Source organism: Delphinapterus leucas, chromosome 3 (assembly GCF_059928025.1).
Source record: "Delphinapterus leucas isolate spDelLeu-1000000601 "Yukka" chromosome 3, BTC_Dleu_Yukka2, whole genome shotgun sequence".
NCBI classification, from domain to species: domain Eukaryota; kingdom Metazoa; phylum Chordata; class Mammalia; order Artiodactyla; family Monodontidae; genus Delphinapterus; species Delphinapterus leucas.
In genome coordinates, this window is record NC_143131.1 from 117,180,334 (window position 1) to 117,207,285 (window position 26,952).

Sequence of the window (26,952 nt, forward strand, 5' to 3'; positions counted from 1 at the left end):
TGGGAGGGGAGATGTTCTGTACTTGGGAGAACAGCCTGCCACATCCTCACCTGGCTGGTTTGCATAGTTTGTGTAAACTTGTGGTATCCCATCCCAAATTTCATAAAAATCTTTCAGTGAACTTTTATAAGTTAATGAAAAAGAAATCCTCTTAATAAGTTTTACTGTGTTTAAATGTGTCTCTGATTTTTCTATTTTGGTTGGAATAGGTACATCCATCTTTATAAAGTTGTAATCAAGATGCTAGTCAGTTTTATGTTTTGTTTTTTATTTAGTGCTGTTCTAGATGCTTTACATGCATTGTTCCATTTAATCCTCAAGACAATTGTAAGAGGTAATATTATTGCTCCTATTTTACAGAAGGTGAAACTGAGGATGGCGAGTTTAAATAGGATCATAATAGTAAAAATTAGAGCTGGAGATTCAAATTCAGGTCTGTGTGTTTTGGAAAAGTTTGAACTCTTACCTACTAAGCCATACTGCCTCCTTTGTGATGAACTTTCAAGCCAGGCTGTTAATGAAAATATTGTCTAATTAGTAGAAATTCTAACTTTTCAGAATTCACTGACAAGTTTTTATGAGTAGAACCCATATTCTTGTTTTACTCTTGTAGGAACTGAAAGATATGGGCCATCGTGATCAGATGGCTGCAGCCAGAGGAATCCTGCAGAAAAACATTCCAATCCTCTATACTGCATCCCAGGCATGCCTACAGCACCCTGATGTCGCAGCCTATAAGGCCAACAGAGACCTGATATACAAGCAGCTGCAGCAGGCGGTCACAGGCATTTCCAATGCCGCCCAGGCTACTGCGTCAGATGATGCCTCCCAGCACCAGGGTGGAGGAGGAGGAGAACTGGCATATGCCCTCAATAACTTTGATGTAAGTTATACTTGGGAGGAGACTACAGGCTCTTGACCATCCCTCAAAGTTAACAGATTTCTGGGGAAATGTGATCAAGGTTTCTCATGAAAGCTCAATTTCTCCTTAGATTTGTAGCCTAAGTTGAAAGAGGTTTTATGAAGCATCAGTCTACTTGACCTTGACTTGGCCTAGAGCATTTTATCTTTTCTTCCCCCTCCCCTTCCTTTTCCTCTTCCCCTTCCCTTCTCTTTTCTTTTTTAGTTGTAATCTTCTGAATTCTTTTATGCAACTTGTGTTTCCTATGAGGTCATTCTTTGGTGAAGATATGAATTTGGTTCATTTCAATCAAGACTTTAACCTTCTGGTAGATATGAAGTTATGGGAGATACAGAGGCAAAGTGCACTTAGGCTCTGCCCTCCAGGGGCTCACAGTCAGTGAGAGATACAGACACATCATAAGTGATTCCGTCAGAAGTGCTGTCATCTTAATCTGACTTGTCTGCCTAGATACACTTCTCTTCTCAATGACTAAATAATAGACAAAATTTAATGAAGTGGAAGCAAATTTAGGATTAAAATACTTCCTTAGCATAATGCCATATAATTACCTTTTATAGATGATGCCCCAGATCTGTTCTGTGTATATATTCTGTGTATAACACTATCCTATGTATCAACTTTAATCTTAATTTTTGGGGGTGTGTTTTATGGTTTTAAATTCCTACCCACAATGCCTCATGGCCTCCAGTAGATGGCAGCAGTTTAAGATTTTTTTTTAAAGTGGTTTTTTTTTCTGTTTGTTTTTTTAAACCAACTGTTATGTTATTATTTTTTTAATTAACATAAGGGAAAATTGCCTTCCAGGTGACCAGCATCCTTTCATTAGCAGGAGTGCTTTGAGGTATAGAATCAATATAATGGAGTGCATTTTAACAGTTTTTTCTGGTCTTTACTTTTCTTTCCTTTGTCTCACCCCTTTACTTTGTCTTGGGTAAAGACAGTATTAAGCCTAAAGACCATGATGTTAGAACTGAATTTTTACCCTGGAGCCTTAAACATTAAATGACTTTATGGCAATCTCTTAAGATATATCTTACAATTAACTGGCACTGTTGTTTTTCCCCTTCAAATTTGGTAGTATTAGGTACTGCCCCCTTCAAGGCAGTACAGATTACATTTTGCCCTAAGTTGAGTAATGTCTGTCAGAGGTCACTTAACCTCTTAAGGCTACAGTGAAACTTCATTCATAAAATGACAGGGTTGGACTAAACGGTTACAGGTCTGTTGAAGTTCTATGACTCTATGTTAAAATTCTTTGACCATTCATTCTTCATTCCTGTTGGTCATTGTGAAGAAGATGTTATATATTCAGTTTTGACCAGAGAAATACTGCAGTAACTTAATCTGGTAAAAAAATAATCAGCTAAAGTGTAGGTTAATAATAAACCGAAGGAATTGTATGTTTAATTTTGAAACTGACAGTTCTTTGGAAGGGAAAGAAGACGTGTACTTATTGGAAAAGGGCAAGCTTTTTTTAGAGAAAAAACTTGGCATTTAAACTGAGATCAATAAGAGCATAGTTCGTATAAAGAAAAATTAAAGGCAAAATATTTGTACAGACATTTATTGGGGTAAGGATAAATTGTATCAAGTGGAGAAGTTTGAGGAAGGCCAGTAGATCTTGTCCTGGGGGTGTTGATGTTTGACCTAGTACCTATAGCTTACTTGTGACCTGACCTCACTCATCAGTGGTAAAGCTGGATTTAAGTGGAGTCAGGGGAGTTAAGGGAAGACAGAGGAAGGATTTATTCTTTTGCGGGCAGTTGTATCTCAGAGAGTGGCTTTGTTGGGACAGGTTGCTGTCATCTCTTACAGAGTACCTGGAGGTCTTTCAGCAAAGAAAGTCTCTAGTTTGGAATTAACAGGATAAATTTGAGACTGAATTGTTTATAAGCTTTAATGAAAGATATAAGATGAAGAAAATTGAAATAGATTATAAACTCATTACTTTCTGAAACTTTGAAGACAGAAGTCAGTGTTTTGTTTTTCTTTATTTTTTGTGGTGAAACAGTTCTGCTAACGTCGTGTAGCAGTTTTATACTCAGTACATAGAAAAGAACAAGAGTGCTAATGTTTATTTTCCTTGTAATTCTCATTTGGTAACTTACTATTACTGCATAGGCTGACCTTTAGATGTTCAGATTAAGTAATGTGAACATGATTTTTATGCCGACATATTTCTGTTTGCATTTGTGGTATTGTACCTTATTCAGGCCCCATTCCGCTGGATAGTATTGCTTCCAGCGTCTTCTTTGAGAAGTAATCCACCATAGGCCAACTTGTGTGGGATGCCCCTCATCTGCCAAGAAGTATAACTTTGTTTCAGGCATTGGAATTTTTATGTTATATATTGGTGTTTCTAATCAACACTTTCCTCACCTTCTTGAATATTGGAGGGAATAGAGATTACACTAGCATTCAATAATGCTTCCTTTGCAGAAACAAATCATTGTGGACCCCTTGAGCTTCAGCGAGGAGCGCTTTAGGCCTTCCCTGGAGGAGCGCCTGGAAAGCATCATTAGTGGGGCTGCCCTGATGGCTGATTCATCCTGCACACGTGATGACCGGCGTGAGAGAATCGTGGCAGAGTGTAATGCTGTCCGCCAGGCCTTGCAGGACCTGCTCTCGGAGTACATGGGCAACGTGAGTAAGAGGAATTTTCTATAGCAGATGTTGGATCTGAGGTGTTTTTCAGAACTTTTCTTTGAAGTAACAGGAGTTTTCCATAATAATTGTTGGGTCTTAACTATACATGTTAAGAGGTCTTTTAACTATACATGTTTTAACTGTACATGTCAAATATGTTTTAACTATATATGTCAAATATGTTTTTAGCTTCTTGACTCTTGGGTGGAGTAAAATTTTTCAAGGAATGGATAAATGGCTTTCTGTAATGCCCCCTTTCTGCCCAACATTTTGGCGTGAAAAATTTTAAACTTACAGAAATCATATAATGAACACCCATTTACCCTTTATCTAGATTTCACCAATTAACATGTAAATACATGTGCATGTTTGTGTGTATAAATATATGCATGTATATGTATATATACACATATACAACCTTTTTTATTTTTATGAAACATTTGAAAGTAAGTTGCGGGCATTGTATTGCTTCACCTCTAAATATTTCAGCATGTGTCTACTAGGGATAGTAACCTTCAATACCTCTAAAATTCCATTATCACATGTAGGTGGCCATCTAATTTTGGGCAAAATGGAATGCTGAAAATATTCATAGTTGATGAAGTTATTTGAATGAGTCATGTGCAGTGCTATAAGAGTAAGTAATTGCCAAGTAGAGGTGTATTAGGTGAACTGAGTAGTGTGTTTTAATTTTTAAGGTTTGTGTTTAAAAACCAGTGCTGTGAAATTGGATACCTGACAATTTTTTTGCCGTAGAAAATACTGTTATCTGTTGATTTCTTTTCTGTATTGTTAATGTCTTCTTTTTTCCTTCCCTAATACTTCTTTCATTCCAGTTATTTAATGCTGGTTTAGGGTTAGTGTAGTTTAGACCTTGTACCCAGTATTTTACTGTGGCAAAGAAGGAATAAGTTAAATAAAAATTATATAAAATCATTTTAAAGGGAAGAAGGACAATGCAAATTAGTTCTCACTAGTGATTTTTCCCTATTTAATAGTTTTCACGAAAAGATCTTTGGTACTTTCTCATTTGTTCATTTGCCATACATCTTGTTTGTTCACTTATATTCTTATATAAGTGAACATATAATGGTGAGTCATGATGGAATTCCTAGGGTGAAGATGAATGCTTTCCTGTGTTTATCTTGTTTCTACCATATTGTAAAATTAGTGAAGCATATTGAATTTTTTTAACCCATTGCCATGTTTTGATCGTATGCAGTCTACCTCAGAAAAATGAGATTAGAGGCTTAGTTAAATCAAATGGAAAAAGCGGTTGATAAGTCACAGTGAAAATGTGGGACACATTTAAAAATGCATATATAAGCCTGAAAATCAGAAAATATAAAAAAATGAATAATTTGAAGACTGGCTCAGGGAAACAAAGACTCATGGCATGTATGTGAATCAGTTATCTATTATCGTGTGCTGAAGTGGTACAAAAGTGTCCAATGCAGTTATGATTGGGAAACCACTTTAAAAACAGCCTTTGTGGGGAAGAGTATGTGATAAATCTGTTCTCATTCCTCCATACTAGAGTTTCCTAACCAGTCTAAAAGATATTCCTTGAGTCTTGGGGTTGGTCAGATCTTGGACTAGCCATCTCTGATCATGAGGTACCTCCTAGATTCTCCCCAGAATGCCAGACAAATAGTACTTTCTATTTTGTGCCATGGATGTAAGTAATGGTGGGAGATACTCATTTATACTGAAGATAAGGAGACCATAACAGCACTCTTACATAACATTTTATTATGTAAGTGAAAACTAGAACAGTGATTGATGTCAGGCTGAAATTTAAGGATTATGGTGGGGGTTTTGAAAGAAATTCAGTATTCAGAAATATATTTTAGAAGATGATTTCTGAACACATTTCTCCTAAAGATAAAAATATTTAGTTTCCTTGAATTGACTCACATAACAGTGATCAAGCTGTGTCCTGTCAAAAAGTGATGGAGTAAGGATAAAGGGGGAGGGCAATGAAGCACATTTGAAGAAAGCTTAGAATGGTAAAAGGGTCTGCAAGAAGCAGAATCAACTAGGGATAGATTTTTGCTTATTTATGAAGCATTCAAGAACATTTAGAACCTCCTGTGACAGTCAGAACTTAACCGGCACTATCTTCCTGTCGCTCAGTTCATATTGAGTATGTGTCATCTGCAGAGTAGTGTGCTGGCACTGTGTAAGAGGAGGAATGAGGCACTGATCCCTCCCTTCTGAAACATACAGCATCTCTACAGAACATTTATTGGGAGTACCATCATAGGTACTACTAAAATACCATGGGGATTGCAAGGAGGATGAGATTATTTCTAGCTGGAATGTAGTATTTATTTTATAATCTTTGTATTGAGCTTCACCTTGATTTTAAAAAAATGATTCACTTTAAGTTTTGATTATTTCTTTTGAAAAATATTAGATAAATAATTATGGTATGTGGACCAGTCTGGATTAATTAAAACTGGTTCAGTACTTAGAACTTTGTTGACAGAGTTCACGTATTTTTACTTTTTTTCATTTCCTGGGTTCTCTCAGTCACGTCATGATTTTTATAGATACATACTTTAAAAAAAATCTTGTAATTTCTTGAGCCTTCCTTCTTCATCCTATGTTGCCACTTATCAAGTTACATTGGTGTTTCCTCTAAGGCAATGATTCTTTTTTTTTTTTTAAATTTAATAAAGTTTTATTTTCCAGAATGTACAGTTGGTGGGATAAGGCAATGATTCTTAACTTTGGATGCACATTAGAATCCCTGGGTTTGTGCCCCGGTCCGGGAGGATCCCACATGCCGCGGAGCGGCTGGGCCCGTGAGCCATGGCCGCTGAGCCTGCGCGTCCGGAGCCTGTGCTCCGCAACGGGAGAGGCCACAACAGTGAGAGGCCCACGTACCGCAAAAAAAAAAAAGAATCCCTGGGTGGCTTCCTTGGTGGCACAGTGGTTAAGAATCCGCCTGCCAATGCTGGGCACACGGGTTCAAGCCCTGGTCCAGGAAGATCCCACATGTCGCGGAGCAGCTAAGCCCGTGCGCCACAACTGCTGAGCCTGTGCTCTAGAGCCTGCGTGCTGCAGCTACCAAAGCCCGCGTGCCTAGAGCCGGTGATCCACAACAAGAGAAGCCACTGCAATGAGAAGCCTGCTCACCGCAATTAGAGAAAGCCCACCTGCGGCAACGAAGACCCAACGCAGTCAAAAAAAAAAAGCTTTTTCTGAAAAAGAAACTTTTAGAAATCCTGATGTCTAGGTTGTACCCAAATTAAGTCAGAATCACCAAATTGAGTTCCAGGCATCAGTATTTTTAAAAGTTCCCCAGGAGATTCCAATGTGCAGTTAAGGTGGAGAAAGTGCTACGATGGTTTATTGCATTTGTCCTTTTCTGTCTCCATTGCTGTTGTCTTATTCCAGGCTGTATTCACTTTCTCCACTTCAGTTTGTTCTGCCTGCTCAGGCCAGTCTGAGCTCATGCCTTCAGTAGGACATTGTTCATTGTGTTATTGAAATTCCCTTCCTACTTGTTTAAACCTAACCTGCCCTTCCTTCAAGGCCCACATTTCCCCCCCATCTCTTTGCTGAAGGCCATTTCAGACTACACCATTCTACATTATTTCTTTGTAGCTTGAAGTTTTGCACTCAATTGTTTACTTCCTTGAATCGTTGCTCAATTGTATTTCCTATATCCATGTAATTTCTGCAACTAGGTTTTAAGCTTTTGAAAGATGGGAACTATTTAAAAAATATTCTTTCAGGGTCTAGTATAATGGTAGTACAGATACTCAATAGGTGCTTGCTTAATGAACTCATGCTGAATTGGGAGAATGGTTAAAGTGAACAGTTTGGGATATTCGTGGTACTAGGGATATATTAGTGGAAAAAACAAAGATCCTTGCCCTTATTGACCTTACATTCTAGAGGGTTATGGGGGAGGAGGCCATGGGTGATTTACCCTTACTTCCTGTAGCTCTTTCGGTATACAGATGACATTTTTGGAAAAAATTAATACTCTGAAATAAGCAGTGAATGGAAGTGATATGTTAGATCATAGGGTGAGGGCCAAACTCCCTTTTAAAGGCTCCAAGGGCCAGGAGGCCAGCAGCCTTAATGCTTCTACTTGCATTGTAGTTTGAAGAGTTAGAGATAGATAGTCTTAGATCTATCACTAACTTACTGTATGATGCTCTAAGAGATACTGATGTTAAGGGTAATGCATTTGACCCCTACTTACTTAAACATTATGGAAATGCTTCAGATGCCTGACAGCAGAGGGTTTTTGACCGTTCAGTGGATCTTTGTTTCACAAATGACTTCCAGCTTTCCTTGAAATGAAATGTAGTTATTGTGGTTATGTTTAATTTGTTCTTGCTCTATCAGCCTAAGGTTACTCTGCCTATGAGGATTCTAGAGAAAGAAAAACAGCTTGGATGGGTTTAAAAGTGAATGGATTGAAAAAAAAAAAAGTGAATGGATTGGACTTCCCTGGTGGTCCAGTGGTTAAGACCCCACACTTCTACTTCAGGGGTTGCAGGTTCAATCCCTGGTTGGGGAAGTTCCACGTGTTGCGGGGTGCGGCCAAAAAAAAAAAAAAAGTGAAAGGATTGAAATTAAAGTGAAATGTAATTGAATTTGAAAAAAGTTATTGCCACTTTGTTTATTTTTTTGTAGTTGAAAATCATACATGTGCATTAAATTATTGACCCACCATTACTATTAACATTTAGGTATATGTATTTCCAGTTTGTCCCCGTTCTTGTATGCAGAGTGTTTTTAAATTTTAAAATAGTTTTAACCCTCTTAATGTTCTCCGCATAGACACAAAATATTAGTATAACATTCAAACTATTAGGTTAATGGTGCAACAACATGGGTGGACCTGGAGGACATTATGCTGAGTGAAATAAGCCAGACACAGAGGACAAATCCTGTATGATTCACTTCCATGAGGTTCCTAGAGTTGTCAAATTCATAGAGACAGAAAGGAGAATGGGGGTGCCAGGCGCTGGGGGAGATGGAAATGTGGAGTTACTGTTTAATGGGGACAGAATTTCAGTTTGAGAAAGTGAAAAGTTCTGGAGACGGATGTGGTGATGGTTGCACAATAATGTGAATGTTCTTGAGACCTATGAGCTATATGCTTAATATTGGTTAAGATGGTAAATGTTATGTTATACGATAAACATAGTAAAAAAAAATAACGAACAAAATTATAAAACAAACAATTAGGTTAATGGGTTAAAACAAACTACTAGTTTAATAGGTTAAACTTTCTGTTTCTTAAATGTGTAGTTGACTTTGGAGCCCAGTTCTGTGTTATAATACTCTGAAGATAGTATTTCAGTGCCATTGAAAAGTCTCCTTCTGAAGAACCCTGTACTTGGTACAGCCGAATTCTTTCTTTCACACTCTTCATTCTGCTAAGGGATATGCTGATCCTTAATGTGGTCCTTTCTCCCTTTGTTAGGGCATGTGCTTTGAGTTTTTCCCAGTACTGCAGTAGAATTTATTGGGACCAAACTCATTTGTCTCTTTTATCACACTCACATTCCCCTCAAAAAACAAATGAACAAAACTCTCCACTTTAACCCCCCTCCCCCTGACTCCAATCTGAAAACTCTTAACACAGTGTTTGAAACATAAATGACCCTCAGTCTTTGAAATGAATTCCATTTGGTTTTGACCTGAGCAATCTTGTCCAGCAGTTCATGGTCATATGCTGACTGACTAGAATTAGAATTTATAATTGGTGAGAAGAAACACACGCCTTGGGCTTGAGTAGCTTTAGCTCTGTTCCATCCAGTGTGGTAGACAGTAGGCATATGTGGCTATTGAGCACTTAATAGGTGACAGGTCCAATTTGAGATGTGCTGTGAGTGTAAACTATATACCAGATTTCCAAAACTTACTGCACTGAAAAAGCTGTAAATATCTCAGTAATATCTCATTGATAATATTTTGGATATATCGGGTTAAATAAAATCTGTTCTTAGTTTTTACGTGTTTCTTTTTACTTATGGCTACTAGAAAGTTTTAAATTATATATGTAGTTTTTGTTTCTTGCTTGTATTATATTTCTCTTGGATAATTCTGACTACTGGGTAACCAACCAGCTAAGGGGAGTAGATAAGAGTTGAGCATCAACTTTTTCCTTTTTTAAAAAAATTAATTAATTTATTGAGCTAGCTGTGCTGGGTCTTAGTTGTGGCACGCGGGATCTCCATTGCTGCATGTGGGATCTTTAGTTGCAGTGTGTGGGATCTAGTTCCCTGACCAGAGATCGAACCCCGGCCCCCTGCATTGGGAGCACGGAGTCTTAGCCACTGGACCACCAGGGAAGTCCCAACTTCTTCCTTCAGTGTCCAGAATGGTAACTTACATAGTAGATATTGTAGCTTGTATTTTCTATACCTTAAACTAGTTTTAGGCAGAAGAAAATTGGTACAGCTTAGGACCAGGTGAGGATGATGTTGCTTAAGGTTAAATTTTATCTTTGCTCTTGCCCAGAAACGTTGGAGGTTGTAGGATCCTAAAAGAGTAATGAAGTAACTGGACATTTTTTGTATTGGACTGGGCCTATATTTGAGGGGTTTGATTATGTTAGCATATCAGGTATAAAATTTTTATCTGATTTGGATAATAGTTAGATATGGAATATATGAATAAGGGGCAGTTAATGTTCACTCTCAAAGATATATTGTTATTGCAGTGAGGGGAAGCACTTAATCTAGATGCTAATCTCTTCTCAGTTTTGCAAATGCTTTCCTGGAACCACTTTTGCGGAGCCAAAGCTTCCAAGCCTTTGAACGACTCCTTCGAAGAGCTTGTTAACTGCATTATTTTGTGGCTGCATTTTATTATTTTCAAAATTAGAATAGGTTAATTTTTTTCTGATTATAAAGTTCTCTGTTCATTATATATCACCATTTTCGGTATATAGCATTCCAGAGTTCATTCTATGTGTGTATGTACACATTTATCTGTTCTTACTGTTTCTTCTTTTTTTGACAACAGAAATAAGGATTGTCTTTACTATTATACTGCTTACCATATACTAGCCATTGTGCTGAGAGACATACATTATTACCTGTTTGACTTCCATAACAACCCTATTGAATTGTTACTTGCTCAAAAATACTCAGTCATATAGCTGAGATTTGAACTCAGATCCCTGCGACCTGAAAATCTGAATGCTTACTACTTTTATCATAGTGTATCTTTGTAAGTCAGCAAATACGATTTTACATCATCATCCATTCATAATCATGGGTTTTTTCACTGTATAGCTTTATAAATGAAATTTATTACTGAAATTTATTAATGAAGTTAAATACTTCACACTAAATAAGGTAAACCCAGGTCTGGTATAGCTGCTTGAAGTGAGCTGAACAAGAAAAGAAAGCTTTTTTAGAGTATTCTCCCAGGCTAGACTCTCTGGAGTTACTTGAGTGTCATAGATGTTTCAGTTGGCTCTGTGATGTGCAGCTACAGGGCCTGAGTTTTGTTATATGATATGCTATGATTTTCATCTTTGTGTGAACCCTTGGGTTTCCTGCAGTAGACTGTTTTTTTTGCGGTATGCGGGCCTCTCACTGTTGTGGCCTCTCCCGTTGCAGAGCACAGGCTCCGGAAGCGCAGGCTCAGCGGCCATGGCTCACAGGCCTAGCCGCTCCGCGGCATGTGGGATCCTCCCGGACTGGGGCACGAACCCATGTCCCCTGCATTGGCAGGCGGACTCTCAACCACTGCGCCACCAGGGAAGCCCCTGCAGTAGACTCTTGCCTGTATTGCTAATCCATAGTTCTGTAGCTATATGATTTTATTGATTTGTTAGTGTAAGCTTTTCGGTAAGCTGCCTAGCATATTTGGAGAATTTAGGTATAAATAGATGTTTCATTGAATGCAGAATTCAAGCATGTTTAGGACTTAGTCCTCTTGACATTAGCATTTATTTAATTTGGAAAGCTTCTTTGTCAAAAATTGTGTGATTTTCTTGTGGTGTGAGATGAGAGGTTTTAAGAGAACTTCTTAAGTCTGAGGAGGACATCTCACCCTAGTTATATTTTATGTTGCTTTTTAAGAGGCCTGAGGTGCTTCCTGTATATGCCACTCTGGCCTTATGGATTGCAGTATTTAACAGGCAAGTTCCTAACCTTTTATATGCAGAAAGATGCATGTTTATATATTAGATAAAATGGTGCTGGCTTAATGGAACAATAGTAGAGCGGTCTCTAGAAATCAGGATGATAGGGCAGACCCCGAAGCCTGCCCAGTGTCAGGCTGCAGATGCATCAGGTTTTAGCCTACAGGAGACTGCTGTTAGACTGTCGTTGGTATTAATTTATGCTTTTTAGATGTCAGGCGGGCTTGAAGAGCTTTTATATCTAAAAAGTGTGTCTAAATTAAACGGTAGTAATAATCTCTAAATATATCAGAATATTAGTAATTATCACTGGGTGGTGGGATAATAGGCAATATAAATTTTCTTCTGTAGTTCCTCCCACATTTTTGGCAATGTTTCTTATGGTCATTATGACACAAGTTTAGAAATAAACTTAGACCCTTAGTTTTATGTGTCATGGATTTTTAGGTTTTGTTCATAATCATATACTGTGCTTATTTCCAAAGTACTATTAATATGAGAACACTGAAGATTTTTCACGTTAATAAGGTAATTTGTCTTTGAGGTAATGATTCATTCAGGACTAGTTTGAAGTGGTGAGTTGTCTGGGAGGGTTTTTTGTTTACTACAGTATATACTTCTAGAAAGTCTTGGTCAAAACAGAGTCAGTTATCTCTGTGTGATAGTACTTGCATTATCCTTTTCTTGAACTATTTGTCAGTGATCTTTGACCATGGAAATATAGAATTATAAATTTTAGAATTTGGAAGTGACATTAGTTATCATAGTGTAGAGTTGACAAATTAAACTTCTTTGGTAAAGTCTTGCCTGCCATCTGTTTTTGTAAATTTAATTGGAACATAGCCATGCCCATTTGTTTACTTACAATCTATGACTGCTTTTCCACTGCAGTCGTGTAGTTGAGTAGTTGTGACAGAGATGGAATGGCCCCCAAAGCCCAAAATATTTGAAATCTGGCCCTTTACAGAAGTTTGCCAAGCCTTAATCTAGTCCAGCCAACTAATTTTTTTTCAGCTAATTTTTTGAAGGTTTTAAAATACAAACTCAATTTCTCTTTACGGATGTGAGATTATTTAGGTTATATATTTCTTCTTAGATAAATTTTGGAAGTTTGTGGCTTTTAAGGAATTGGTCCATTTTATCCAGTTAGTCAAGTTTTATATGCAAAAGTTGTTTGTAGCATTCTCTTATTATCCTTTTAGTGTTTGTGGGCAGTCTGTAGCCATATTCTCTAATTCATTTCTAGTGTTGGTAATTTGTATCTGCCTCCTTTATTTTCTTTGCCAGTCTGGCTATAGGTTTATCAATTCTGTTGATCCTTTGAAAGAACCAGCTTTTTTTGGTTTCATAGATTTTTCTGTTATTTTCAATTTCACTGATTTCTGTTCTTCATTGTTTCTTCTGTTTCCTTTAGGTTTATTTTGTTCTTCTTTTTCTAATTTCTTGAGGTGGGAAATTAGGTTATTGGCTTGAGCTCTTTCCTCTTTTTAAATGTAAAGATTTAGGGCAGATTTCCATATAAGCCCTGCTTTGTCTCCATCCCATAAATTTCAATATTTTGTATTTTCATTTTTGTTTAGTTCAAAATATTTAAAAATTTTCCTGGAGTCTTCCTCTTTGACCAGTGGATTATATGGAAGTACAGTATGTTGTTTAATTTCCAAGTATATGGAGATTTTCTTGTTAAATTTCTGTTATTGATTTCTAGTTTAATTCAAATTCAGTTTGGTCAGAGAACATACTTTGCATGATTTCAGTTTTTCAAATTGTTTATTGAGATTTGTTTTATGACCCAGTGGTGCTATCTTTGTGATGTTCTGTCTGTACTTGGCTATGTGTTTTGGCTGTTGTTGGATGGAGTGTTCTATAAATGTCAGTTAGATCCAGTTGGTTGATGGCATTGGTTGATTGAACTGGTTCAGTACTTCTATACCTTGATTGCTTATTTATTTGTTTGTTTATTTAGGGTCTGCTTGTTCTAATAGTTACTGAGACAGTTATAGCCCTGTCTGCCAACTGTAATTGTGGATCTGGCTCTTTCTCATTTCAGTTCTCAGATTGCTACTTTATGTATTCTCTCCAGGGTTTTTAGTTGCATTCAGTAGGATAGACAGGGTGGAAAATGTTTACCCCATCTTAACCAGAGCTAAAACCAACCACCTATTTTCAAAACAGCCTGAAACTAGAGGTAACTTGGCTATGATCATACCCAGGTAAGAATAGTTAAGATTAGAATTAAGCCTTCTGATTATCAGTCCAGAGCTCCTTCTGATGGTCCTCATCATACGTGATGCCATGGATGGTGGACAGTAATGCTTACATCGAATAGGCATCGTTAAAGCTTGATCAAGTAGCCTCCCCCTGAGCTGCTTTCTCAGCTGTAAAACAGGGTCATTAATAGCTGCCCCTCTACCTGACTTTGTTAGAGGGCACAGAGAACCACTCAAGACCAAGCAAAATGAAGAAAATGGGATAATGGGTGGTGGTAATGCAAAAAATGCCTTGAGACAAAAGAGCATTAAATGATGTGTAGCCAAGAACAAGGTGAACAGGGATCTGGATAGGCAGTGACCAAGGCTGCTCTCCTGTCTCTTGTAGCAGATTCTTCTCAGCTCTGTGTGATAGCTCCATTCCTTGCTCTGTCTATAGCAAAGAGCCAAAGCAGCAGTCTCCACCCACAAGTCTGCATGATCTTGTAGTTCAAGCATCTAATCACAAGCTGACAGAGGATCTCCCCCGCCACCCATCATTTGAGTGTGGAAAGGGAAGGGGATACCATGTTTGACTTGAACATAAAACTAGAAAGTGCTATAAATACATGCAAATTGGTATCGTTTTAGGAAATTAATAATACACTTCCTTCTTTCTCATTTATTCTTTTTACCTTTGGCAAAGTTGTCATATGTTGATAATAAATTGATTCTTTTAAAATAGTGTCATTGTTTAAATGTAGCAAAGTAGGCATTTTATTGTTTATAAAATAAACCTGTTTATCTAGAATGCCCATATGTGACAGACATGTAAAATTAGAAGCTTATCAATCATAACTTTCTACCCTAATATTTTCTGTCCATTGATCTTAAAATTTTTTTTTTTTTAAATTGGGTGTTTTAGAGGACTTAAGGTAGTTAATAAAACTCCTTGAGTTTCCAAACTATCTTTGCCAGAGACAGGTATAGCCCTGGCTGCCAGGAAATTTTCTCTTCTGTGATTTCAGGCCTGCTCTGTTGAAAATTACTACGGTTTTCATATTTCTTAGTCATAAAATTAGAAGGGTTAATTTAAAGTCTATGGAATGTGATATTTTTCTTCTCTGAGCAAATACCCTTATTTTTTCTGTTTATTTTATCTGCGTTCACATCTGATGACTGCTAAATAAGCACTTGACAGTCATTCAATAACTTATTTATTTTAAAGTGGAATATTCAGGGGCTTCCCTGGTGGCACAGTGGTTGGGAGTCTGCCTGCCAATGCAGGGGACACGGGTTCGTGCCCCGGTCCGGGAGGGTCCCACGTGCCGCAGAGCGGCTGGGTCCGTGAGCCACGGCCGCTGAGCCTGTGCTCCGCAATGGGAGAGGCCACAACAGTGAGAGGCCCTCGTACCACAAAATAAATAAATAAATAGATAGATAGATAGGAATATTCAATATTTAGAACCAGAGACTGCTGAGAACTGATTTTGTTTGGTCATTCTCTGAAAATGGCATAGGACCTTTTCATAATGGTATGATTTGGAGATATACTATTAAGGAAGACATTGCATTTGAGTTGCTTTATGCTAAAATAATATCTAGTCAGTAAATTGTCTTACAAGGATTATTTTCAGATGTGTTGGAATGATTGGCCTCTTGGTTTTACTCCAGTTGCAGATATTCTAACTTTGGGATTTGTAATTTGCAGTTTGTAATAGTCTACCGTATAGAATGCAGTGTGGCATCTGATTTCAAGGCTTCCCTGATAATTGTCCTTTAAATTTAACTCCGGAGCATACTTGTCCTGAATTAATTCTCCCTGCTTTGAGGGAGAATTATTGGTTTTGTAGACTCAAATAAGAAACTCATCTTCTAGGGATAAAAAGATTTATGTTTTGACTTGGCCTTGTTCTTGTGTCTATATGAACATTGCTTATTATTCCCTGGTGTAAAATAACCTGCAATATTTTATAAGAAAAATCATAAGTATTTGACCAGTGATACCCAACTGTAATCTTTAAAGCTCATAACAATAAATTCACTTGTTGCTGGGAAGTAGACCTATTTGTTTATGTTGCTTTTTTTTTTTTGGCTGCATTGGGTCTTCGTTCGTTGCTGCGCGTGGGCTTTCTCTAGTTGGCGGCAAGTGGGGACTACTCTTCGTTGCAGTGCGTGGGCTTCTCATTGCAGTGGCTTCTCGTTGCAGAGCACGGGCTCTAGGTGCTCGGGCTTCAGTAGTTGCAGCTTGTGGGCTCAGTAGTTGTGACACATGGGCTTCAGTAGTTGTGGCACGTAGGCTCAGTCGTTGTGGTGTGCAGGCTCAGTAGTTGTGGTGCACGGGCTTAGTTGCTCCGCGGCAATGTGGGATCCTCCTGGACTAGGGATCAATCCCGTGTTCCTGCATTGGCAGGGGATTCTTAACCACTGCACCACCAGGGAAGTCCCTATGTTGTTTTTAAGATTCTATGTTGGTGAAAAAAAGATAAAGCCATTATATACTGGGAAATTGTTTGGTTTTTAAAAGTTGGTTGTTTATATATACCCTTATTTAGTGATTTCTTTTGTGATAAAGGAACCCCCTGTCCCCTTGACCTTTTCAAAGCCGGTTTTTCTTAGGCTATCAAAATTTCTTAACTCAGGAAATGGACTTCAAAACATTAGGAATACGTTTGTTGGATTTTTGTTTTCAAAGCAGTATCAGACTTTGTAGCATTCAGAAAAAAATTCCATTTAAAAAGTGGAATTCTAATCATAGTGTTTGTTAAAACTGACTCCATTGACTAACTCTTACTTGCTGTCTACAGATCTGTCATTTTGGCAAACTCTAGAGCTAGAATCAAACTATTTTTTTTTGAGTTGGTTTTCTCAGCTAGTGCAAAATTAGCTATTTTCTTAAAACCATTCCGAATCAAGAATTACATTAGTTTGGGAATTCTCTGTTGGCTGAGTGGTTAGGATTCCACCCTTCCATTGCCGGGGCCCAGGTTCGATCCCTCGTCAGGGAGCTAAGATCCTGCAAGCCAAGCAGTGCGGCAAAAAAAAAAAAAAAATCACATAAGTTTTAGGGTTATGATGATAAACGTCAGTAACTATATGTTTGCAATTTGAGGTTTTGGACAAGTGATAGTTCTTTTAACCCTCAACATTTGACAAGATTTGAACATCAAGAGATGAATATAGATTCAAGGGGAATCCCTTATGAAATGACATGATGTTGTAGATTTGTTTTAAAATACTCCACCCCAAAACTAACAGAAGTGTTATAAATGACACAAGAAAGCAGAAGGTTGATAGCTGTGAAAACTTGGTGATGTTGCATAAGGAAGTTCATTTTAGTCTTCTTAATCCTTTTGAATGTTTGGAAAATCCCATAATAAAAAGTTAAAAAAAAAACAGCTCTTATCATTATGGTTATTTGAGTAGATGTCAGCATATTAGACGTTTAAGGGCATAGTCTTTGCAATGTTTACAGCCCTTCTGAAGGCATTTGTCTGTCTTGCAACCTCTCGAACAGATTGCTTTATTCTATTCCAGACCCCTTCTCAGTCCACAGTTCTTAGGCCAATTAGATTCTCTTGGGAATTTGTATGGGAAAATAATGAGAAAACGATGCAGTTAGTAAATGGAAACTGAAGTAGGAAATTATGCCATTAAGTAGAGTCAGGGTCGTGAGGGGTCATGGCAAAGTGAATTTGTGGGTGGGCAGCAGCTATGAATTAGTTAGGCAGCATAGAGGGTAACATTGGGTCAGGTATTTGAGGTTGGAGAAGGGTACAAGCAGCTAAGAGGAGGATCCTATTCTTCCTGTATGGCCTTCCTGAGGCTGGTTGCCCAGCTGTGCTTGGGTTTTGTGCATGTGTCCTTGAAGTAAACGCTTTGTCACTGTGTTTGATTTGAGTTCCTTGATTCTCCAAAAAGGAGTGTACCTAGTATAGTCATTGGACGATGCAGAGTTTTCTTGGCTAAATTGTTAGTAAACACTTTTTTAGAAGGTCAGAATTGGTCATTGCCTAATCATCTAGGCATTCCATAGTCTACTGCCTGAAGCATTATCAGAGCTATTGCCCTCCCCTGAATCATAGTTTTAAAGCTCTATCATGTATAGTAAGAAGTTTTCTGTTTCTTACCTGCTTGACTGTTGTATAATTTAGTAGTGATGTTTCCTTGTTGTTCACTAAACTTTGATTGAATGGAATTTAATAAATGGCAGTAATTAGGGCTTTCATTTTTTCAAGAGGGTGGTGGTACGACTTCTGTAGATTTCATATTAATTAAGAAGTTGCCTTAGCACAATTTTAGGTGGCTTAAACAGTATTTTCTTGGCCACGATGCTTTCAGATTCCTTGCTTTTGCTGTTGATTATTAAAATACATTGTCTCTAGCTAGAGAAAACCTTATTTGAATATAAACATTCTATGTACTGTTTCTATTATTTTTCCTTTTTTAGTGCTCTTTTTGTTGGCAGAAATCAGAATGAGGAGTTCTGGTTTATACGAGATAATGCTGGTGCAATGAAGTTTTTAAAAGAAAAGCACAAATAAAATTATTTTATTATTATAAAGCACTGGAGCAAGTATAAAACTTATATTAAATAGGATATGCAAAGACAGACAAGGTTGGCATTGATTGGCATTGAAGAGTGGGCGAAGGGAGAAACAATAATAGATTTAGAATCAGGAATTAATTAGTGTGCAGGGAATGGCAAACCTCTTGGCTTGGTGGGAACAAAGAGCCTTTTTTTTTTTTTTGCTGCACCGAGCATGGCACGTGGAACTTCCCTGACCAGGGATTGAACCTATGCCCCCTGCAGTGGAAGCGTGGAGCCTTAACCACTGGACCACTGGGGAAGTCCTGAAGAGCCATTAAGGAACCATTTTACAAGCAAGACTAGCTAGAAGCAGTCCTCTTTTCCCGTTAGTGGGTAGCTCACTGACAGAGCTGTTGGGAAGTGTTTGCTTTTTCCCCTTTAATTTGCTCCTATGGAGAAAGGTATTGTTTAGATTCTAGTGATAAGGGGCTTGTGGAGAGAGGAGTTTTAATCATTATTATTTTTATATTGTAACATCTTCAATTGACAGCATTCTTGTAGGGTGGTTTTAGCCTTTGATACATTTCCTCAGGCCCAAGAAAATGATCTGCTAAAGCAGAAAGAATGAAACTATTCCATTTAGCCTCTAGACAGCGACACATTAAGGACTAATGACTGCCAAAAGGAAATGTCAAACACTAAGCTAGTCTACTTTTTTTGGCAGCCGAAAATCCGGTGAATCAACAGTTTTTGGGGGTGTATATTTAATGTGGGTGGAAGAAAAGAGTGTCTAACATTCTTTAAGGCCCTGTTAAGTTTGGCACGGTTGGACTTGGAGCCCACTTCTACTTTTCTAAACCCAAGGAAGGCATGTGCCACAGAATAAGGATAATTACTTGTTATGTAGGTAGTATTGGATAGACACATTTTAAAATGTGTTTGTGGGCTTTGTTTTTATGTATTTTTGTTTGTTATAGGTGCTAAAAAGTGGTGCATTCATGTGTGATGAATCAAGAGTTGATTGTCTTGTTACCCTTTTTCACAAACAGGAATTATCTGGAGAGTTTTTTGAAAAAGAATGGATAAATTTGTGATTCTGGAGGTTTAAGGAGCAAATTTAGACTGAATACTAAAAATTACTTTTAAGAAAAGGACAACAAATTTACAGCTTTGAAACTTAAAGCCAAGTATGGTCACCATGTCCCGGATATTTAAAATTTAGTACTTAAATATTCACATCCAAGGATTGGAGGAGTGTTAGCTAAAGGGTATACAGAGCTTCTTTTTAGGTGATGAAAATATTCTAATGGTAGTGGTTGCATATATCTGTGAATATACTTAAAAATATTAAATTGTATAATTTACCTGGGTGAATTGTGTATGCATTGTCTTAATATACATCATAATAAATATACATATCTTAATAAAGCTGTTTAAAAATAGTTACATGCTTTTTCATGTATGTATCCTAATGATGTGATGATCATTTTAAATTGTATTTTATATAGATTCATGCAATTTGTCTATCTTATATGAAGTAAAGAATGTTTTCCCCATTTTGAAACGGGGCCTGTGTCAGTTATTGCCATCAGAAAGACATTGGCCAAATTAAAAAGCCTACATAAAAGTGCATAAAAGTTGGCCTCTTTTATCTCTTGGCTTTGTATTGAATAGACTAGTGGCCTGCAATTTTCTGTGGCTGTTTCATTTAAATTATGAATATGTCAAGTTAAGGGTTGTTGAATCAAAAATAATTTAAAAACTCAGAAATCAGATTGAACATGTATCATTTCAAAGCGACTATTTTTTATTTTCGTCTTTGTGAAAAAGTGGCGGACCTGTACAATATGCATATTGTTAGCCCTTAAATTATCACATTTTAAATACTTTGGACTTTTTATTTGAAGATTCTGCATATAATCACTAGAAATTTGATTATCTTAGAACTCTAAGAACTATAAAAATGAATTAGCTTTTATATTAATTACATAGACTTTTTTTAAAAATTGGGGTATGGTTGCTTTACAATGTTGTGTTAGTTTCTGCTGTACATCGAAGTGAATCAGCTATATGTATACATAAATCCCCTCTTTTTTGAATTTCCTTCCCATTTAGGTCACCACAGAGCATTGAGTAGAGTTCCCTGTGCTATACAGCAGGTTCTCATTAGTTATCTGTTTTATACATAGTAGTGTATATATGTCAGTCCCAATCTCCCAATTCATCCCAGCCCCTCTTTCCCTGCTTGGTGTCCATACGTTTGTTCTGTACGTCTATGTCTCTATTTCTGTTTTGTACATAGGTTCATCTGTACCATTTTTCTAGATTCTATAGTCTTTTTATTTTATTTATTTATTTATCTTTATTTATTTATTTATTTTTGCGGTACGCGGGCCTCTCACTGTTGTGGCCTCTCCTGCTGCGGAGCACAGGCTCCGGACGCGCAGGCTCAGCGGCCATGGCTCATGGGCCCAGCCGCTCCGCGGCATGTGGGATCTTCCCGGACCGGGGCACAAACCCGTGTCCCCTGCATCGGCAGGCGGGCTCTCAACCACTGCGCCACTAGGGAAGCCCCTATAGTCTTTTTAGATTAAAAACTTTTTTTGTGTCAGAGGAATATAATGGATTCCAAAGAGGGATTTTGATAGAAATAATGGTGCTCATAGATATATACTAGTATCTCATAGCTATATTCTAGGCCCACTTGAACTTGAAGAAATTGCAAAAAAGATGTAGCAGAGATTGTAGGTGAACTGGCTTGTTTAAAGCAACATTAATTACTTTGTGAGCTTATAATAGATTTTTGCTTTTTTTTTTGTTTCTATAAGTTATTATTTGTAGCTCAACAGCGTGGCTTTTCAGTTTGTGTTATGCTGACCGTTTCTGGTCTTTGTGGTGCACCTACCAGGATAGAATGGCTGATCCTGTAGGGTTTGCTGCTGCCCTGCAGAGCTAAACTGCAAATCTATCAACTTTGGTGGGCCCAAGGGGCTGGCCTTACCTACTGTGAAGTGTAGGCAAAAGTTGGCAGCCTCCTTCCAGCTTTCAGTGATCCTAAGGCTTTATCACAGAAGTATGTTCAATTACATCATAGAAACCGGCAACAAATATACAATCATAAAATAAGTCTCACTCCACTCTGTATATAATATAAAATTACAATTACTAACAAGGGTTTGGATTAACCATAATGACCTCATTTCAGGGTTTTCCATTTATGTTAACTTGCTAGGTAGTTTGTACCTTTTATCTACTGATGTTTGCTACCAGACCAAACTGTAACAGGCTCCAAAAACATTCATATGAGAGAAGGGATTTTTAAAAATACTTAAGCTTTTTCTGAAATTAGGAGGAAAACTGTGAACATTCATTTTTAGCTGTCATAATTCCTTAGTTAAAATGTCAGTTGAAATAGTCAAATATAATCTCTTTTCCCCACTTTTCATTGTTGCTTTGTTTGGGGATATTTGTACCCGCACCCTCCTTTTTTTTTATCTTAAAGAAGGTTCTCAAAGAGGAGGCTGATGGTGGAATTTCAGGCACAGTGACAGGAAGTAAGAAAGATGTGTGTTGGTAGAGACAGTCACCCTCAGATCAGTGTGGGCAGGTGCTTGTGAAGCCTATTTTGGGGAGGAAATCTCTCTCTAAATTGTTGTCCTGGGAGACAGCATATTTTTGCTGCCCCAAGTAAATTTTCAATGAGTTACAGAAAGGAACTGTTGGGGCAGCTCTCGATTCTGTTGCTGCTTCTTGGAGCTTGGTACTAATGAAGTTGGTATTTCTTTACCTGGGACTGAAAGTAGAAGCTGAAGATGGCAAACATTGTATAAACTAGTGTATCTCTCATTAGTTGTGAAGTTGTCAGGGATGCTTACTGTTACCCATGTTTCTGGAGAGAAATCAGGTGGCTCCTCTGTATCTTTAAAATTCTCTTTGCTTAGTTGGGATTTACTGGCCTTCTTCTGGGGTGGTGAAATCTACCTAATTTGAAGCTTTGTTTTCCCTCCAGAGATGTTTGAACTCTGTGTTTACTAATATGTATAGGTTGTTGGCATTAAGATAAATTTCTTATTGAAGGGATTTTCAGTGGAGTGCTGTTGTTCTATTTTTTTTTTAATAAATTTATTTATTTAATTTATTTATTTTTGGCTGTGTAGGAGCTTCGTTGCTGTGTGTGGGCTTTCTCTAGTTGCCGCGAGTGGGGGCTACTCTTTGTTGCGGTGGGTGGACTTCTCACTGCAGTGGCTTCCCTTGCTGCGGAGCACGGGCTGTAGGCGCTTGGCCTTCAGTAGCTGTGGCACGCAGGCTCAGTAGTTGTGGTGCATGGGCTTAGTTGCTCCGCAGCATGTGGGTCTTCCCAGACCAGGCCTCGAACCCGTGTCCCCTTCATTGGCAGGAGAATTCTTAACCACTGTGCCAGCAGGGAAGTCCCGTTGTTCTATTTCTTGACAGCTGCACTGAACAGGAAGAGTCACCCAGAATCCCCCAGTCTCAGTCGCCTCAACACTGAGTTGGGGATGATGATTGTGCCTACACACATAGCATGGTTGAGAGTGTGTAAAACAGCCCCTGCTATTCATACTACTGCTACTATACCACTACTGTTACTAATAAAGTTTAGAATTTTGAATGGCTTAAAATTTTAACTCCTCTGTTTTTTATTTTTACCTGTCCTGCTTTCCAGTGATTTCTTAGAGTAGTTGCATTTCTCCTTCTGCTGAGTGAAAGAGCTTAATTCCTACCCTCCCTCCGTTTACCTTCTTCCCTCCTCTCTTTTAGCAATGGTCAGATACATTTGGAGAATTTTCCCTTTTTTATATGCATTCTGGTAATAATGTCTAAAGATTGTATTAATTTTTAGCAAGTGTTTCCCTGCTGACTGTGTCACAGAGGTTATTTTATTGCTTTCTGTTTGTTTTAACTGTCTTGCCTGAAGTTGGTGGCCTTATTCCCAGATTCATAATATGTTCTGTTTACTATTAAAATGTACATTTTGCTTGGGTCTGGCATACTTCTTTATAGTTAATTCTGAGTTATCTGGCATGGGGAAGTGAGGCTCTGATTGTCAGCGTTCATTCTCTGAATTGAGTTTTGTATAGGCATCTCTGTTTAAAATCTCTCCATTATTCTTTCCCAACCATTTTGCATTTATTTGATGATTGCATTTGAAATAGATTTTTTAAAATTTCAATAGTATATCCATATACTTTCTTTTCTCGTTCATTTTCTACAAGTCATGTTTATTTGTCCTCTCCAGCTTATTAAAACATCTTTCTAGCACCAGAGGAAAATAGTGTCATGAATAAAACCTTTTCTGATCTTATTAATAAGATCTTTTCTGATCTTAATTCGCTGTTTAAGAGAATTTACACACCCTAGAGCTGGTTAAATAATTAACCCAAAACAATAAATTTAGGCATTGCATAGTATTTAAAAGACACTGGAACAGGTAGTGTGAGGTCTAGGTTTCTTTTCCCTTTGATGTTTATAATCTTTATTTCTTTTTAGAGCTCTAAAATGGCTGAAGAGAAAAATCTTATTAGGAAAAATCTTTGTAGTTAAGCTGGGCTGACTTAGAAGTGAGGCTCGTGGGCTGGCTGGCATCATCAGTCTTCACTTGGGAGGTATGAACAATTGCCTTCAGATGTTATCTGTGAACTTGCTCATTGGATTAATGGTTAGTTGCTTCAGAAGTGATATTAAAGCTAAGAGTAATGGGAAGCGTTTCATTTGCTGCCTCTCATAGGCTTGTTTTGAAAAAGGTAGGTGTCTCTTGTTGAGCTGAGATCCTATGACTGCATTATTGCTTTATGTGTAATAAAAAGTTGTTTTTTTAATTCTCTTTTTAAAAAATTAATTAATTTAATTTTTGACTGCTTTGGGTCTTTGTTGCTCCGCGCAGGCTTTCTCTAGTTGCGGCGAGTGGGGGCTACTCTTCGTTGTGGTGTGTGGGCTTCTCACTGTGGTGGCTTCTCTTGTTGCGGAGCACGGGCTCTAGGCTCGCGGGTTTCAGTAGTTGCAGCACGCGGGCTCAGTAGTTGTGGTGCATGGGCTTAGTTGCCCCGTGGCATGTGGGATCTTCCCAGACCAGGGCTCAAACCCGTGTCCCCTGCGTTGACAGGCAGATTCTTAACCACTGCGCCAGCAGGGAAGTCCCTGTTTTTTTAATTCTTAAAATAGGTAATATATTTACATGGTTCAAAATTAAAAGGGTATAAAAGAGTATATAGTGAGTACATACTTTTATTCCCTTTCATTCCTGAGTCCCCTTTCATTCCTGTTCTGTAGCCATACATTTTTTTTCCTTACATTTTGTTATATTTCCTTCCAGAAATGTTTTATGTAGATACAGTAAAGTACACACACATGTAATTAAAGGTGTCTGTATTGAGAGTTATATTACTTAATTGTAAAACAGACTTTGATAATTTCTTGATTTCTGCTTATTTTTTTCCTTTTAAAAGTGTTATGCTAAGTATTATATACTTTGCTCTTATGGCCACCAAACTGAATCCCACAGCTTCCTTTTTTGGCAAAAACTTTCTGCAGTCTCTTTTTTCACTCCTAAGAAAGCTGTTGCCAGTTTGTCTTTGCTTTCCTGCCTCTTTCTTAGATATTTAATCTCAGAGGCCTCTGTTCTGTTCACTCTACTGTGGCATCAGCTTATAGTCCCTTATTGTAATGAAGTCTATAAACCTCACATGTCTGGAATGTAATAATTGTGTTGTGTTTCCTGTCTGAATTGCTTTTCAACTAAGATTGAGTAGCCCTAGGTTTTCTGTTAGGCTAGGTTTTCTATTATTGACTGTTCTGTATAATATTGAGGTTACTTCTCTTTAACAAATAATTACTATTAATGACAGCACATCTTAGTGTATTATCTATATAGCCAATAGGCATTTACTATACTCTTTGAAATGTTTATTTCAGAGTGTCAGATCTCTTTACACTTCATAATTTATTACCTTTTCTCATCACAGATGGTTTATAGTAGTCTTCATTCACTATAATAACTTTCAAAGTTTTATCATTTCACTATAGCCTCTTTCAGTTTTGCATATCTGACAATTCCTGTGGTCTTTAACTCTTGACCCTGGCTCTTGTCCTGGAAAACATTGATGCTTTCTGGTTTTACAGCCCAAAAGATGATACCTCTATAACTTTTTTGCCTGTTACCATTATACTGGGGTGGGGGGGAAACCCTGTCTAATAAGTTTTTTTTTGTGATCGATAGTAGTTTCTGCTTTCTAATATTGGACCTTTAACTTCAACCACAAGCACAAGGAGTTTTTATTCAGTTTAGGGGATATTGTGCATTACTTATAGCCATGGTAAACACTGCTGTGCTGTGCTCTAGGAAGAAAGACTGACTGTTAATAAATAAATAAACAAACAAAAAGTACTCTTCGCCTTGTGCCGTTAGGAAACATGCAATGCAATGTAACCAGTGATATATGCCTGGGAAGTTCAGTTTTAGGATAATTCCACAAAATATTCTGTGTAGAGCGTATCATGGGTAATCAAGAGAGGGGAACCCATGTTGCCTTTAATGGGCTCCTATGTCACTGAGCCTCTCTTCTTATCCTGCTGGGCACTTTTGTGCTTGATCTCTGACCCCAGGGCTTCTGGGGCCCTAAGCTTCACATCCTCAGGAGATTTTCCGTTGATTAAGGCAACTGGTCATCTTGGGAAGCAATGCTACATTGCTTGTGGGTAAAGGTGGAATATGATGGGGATGGATGGTTCCTGCCTCTAAGTAGGGGAGATATTCATTATAGGTACAACTGGTTAATGTGGATGCTACCCAATCAGTATTGCTCTTGTGCTGGAGCAGGATTCTAGAAGCCTCCATCAGGCCTCACATTAACCTTTTAAGTAATGGGATATGTGTGTGTGTAAGTGTAATATTTCAATACCTTTAACAATGTCTCAGTGTAGTCCCACGAATATGGGCCTTGTCTATGAGGCTGTGGGCCAATAGCTGCCACCCCCCCCTCCGCCCCCATCAACATTTCCTGCTTCCAGGCTCAGTTCAAGGAGCTACTTTCACCTCTTTCTTGGCAGTGTTCCAGTACAGTGATTCCAGCATTTTCTCCACTGTACATTCTCTTTTCACTGCCTTCCTTCTCTTCTTCCGTTTTCTGCTTTTTTTTTTTTTTTAACTTGGTTGTCATTTCCTTTCCAGGATCCAGTGAACCTGATGACTAGTATAGTTTAATTATAGTTGCTTCCTAGACTCTATATTGACTTTTAAAATATTATAATTATAAGAAATTAGGCATCACTTTTAACAGGTGCAACTAACAACACAAAAATTATAAAGACAAAGATAATTCATCCTCTTAAAATTTATACTTACTCGCTCACACATACACATGCACATAGCTTTTCCATAAATGAGATCTATATATCCATACTCTTATTTTTCGCTTTCCCCTCCTTCCACTCAGATCTCTCCCTCATCCCACATCTTCCTTGGCCAAAGAAACAGTGTTAGCAATCTGGTATGAATATCTCTATACTTTTCTCT

At 37.8% G+C, this 26,952-nt stretch overlaps 1 protein-coding gene across 2 annotated transcripts in view; it reads left to right on the forward strand.

The window, feature by feature from the left end:
- Nucleotides 1–26,952, forward strand: part of CTNNA1 (catenin alpha 1) — a 172,970-nt gene that overhangs the window by 69,832 nt on the left and 76,186 nt on the right. For both annotated transcript variants that reach the window (XM_022588907.3, XM_089908474.1), the window contains 2 exons: nucleotides 614–883; nucleotides 3,365–3,568. In XM_022588907.3, the coding sequence (XP_022444615.1) occupies nucleotides 614–883; nucleotides 3,365–3,568 (474 nt within the window). The remainder of the gene's footprint in view (nucleotides 1–613; nucleotides 884–3,364; nucleotides 3,569–26,952) is intronic.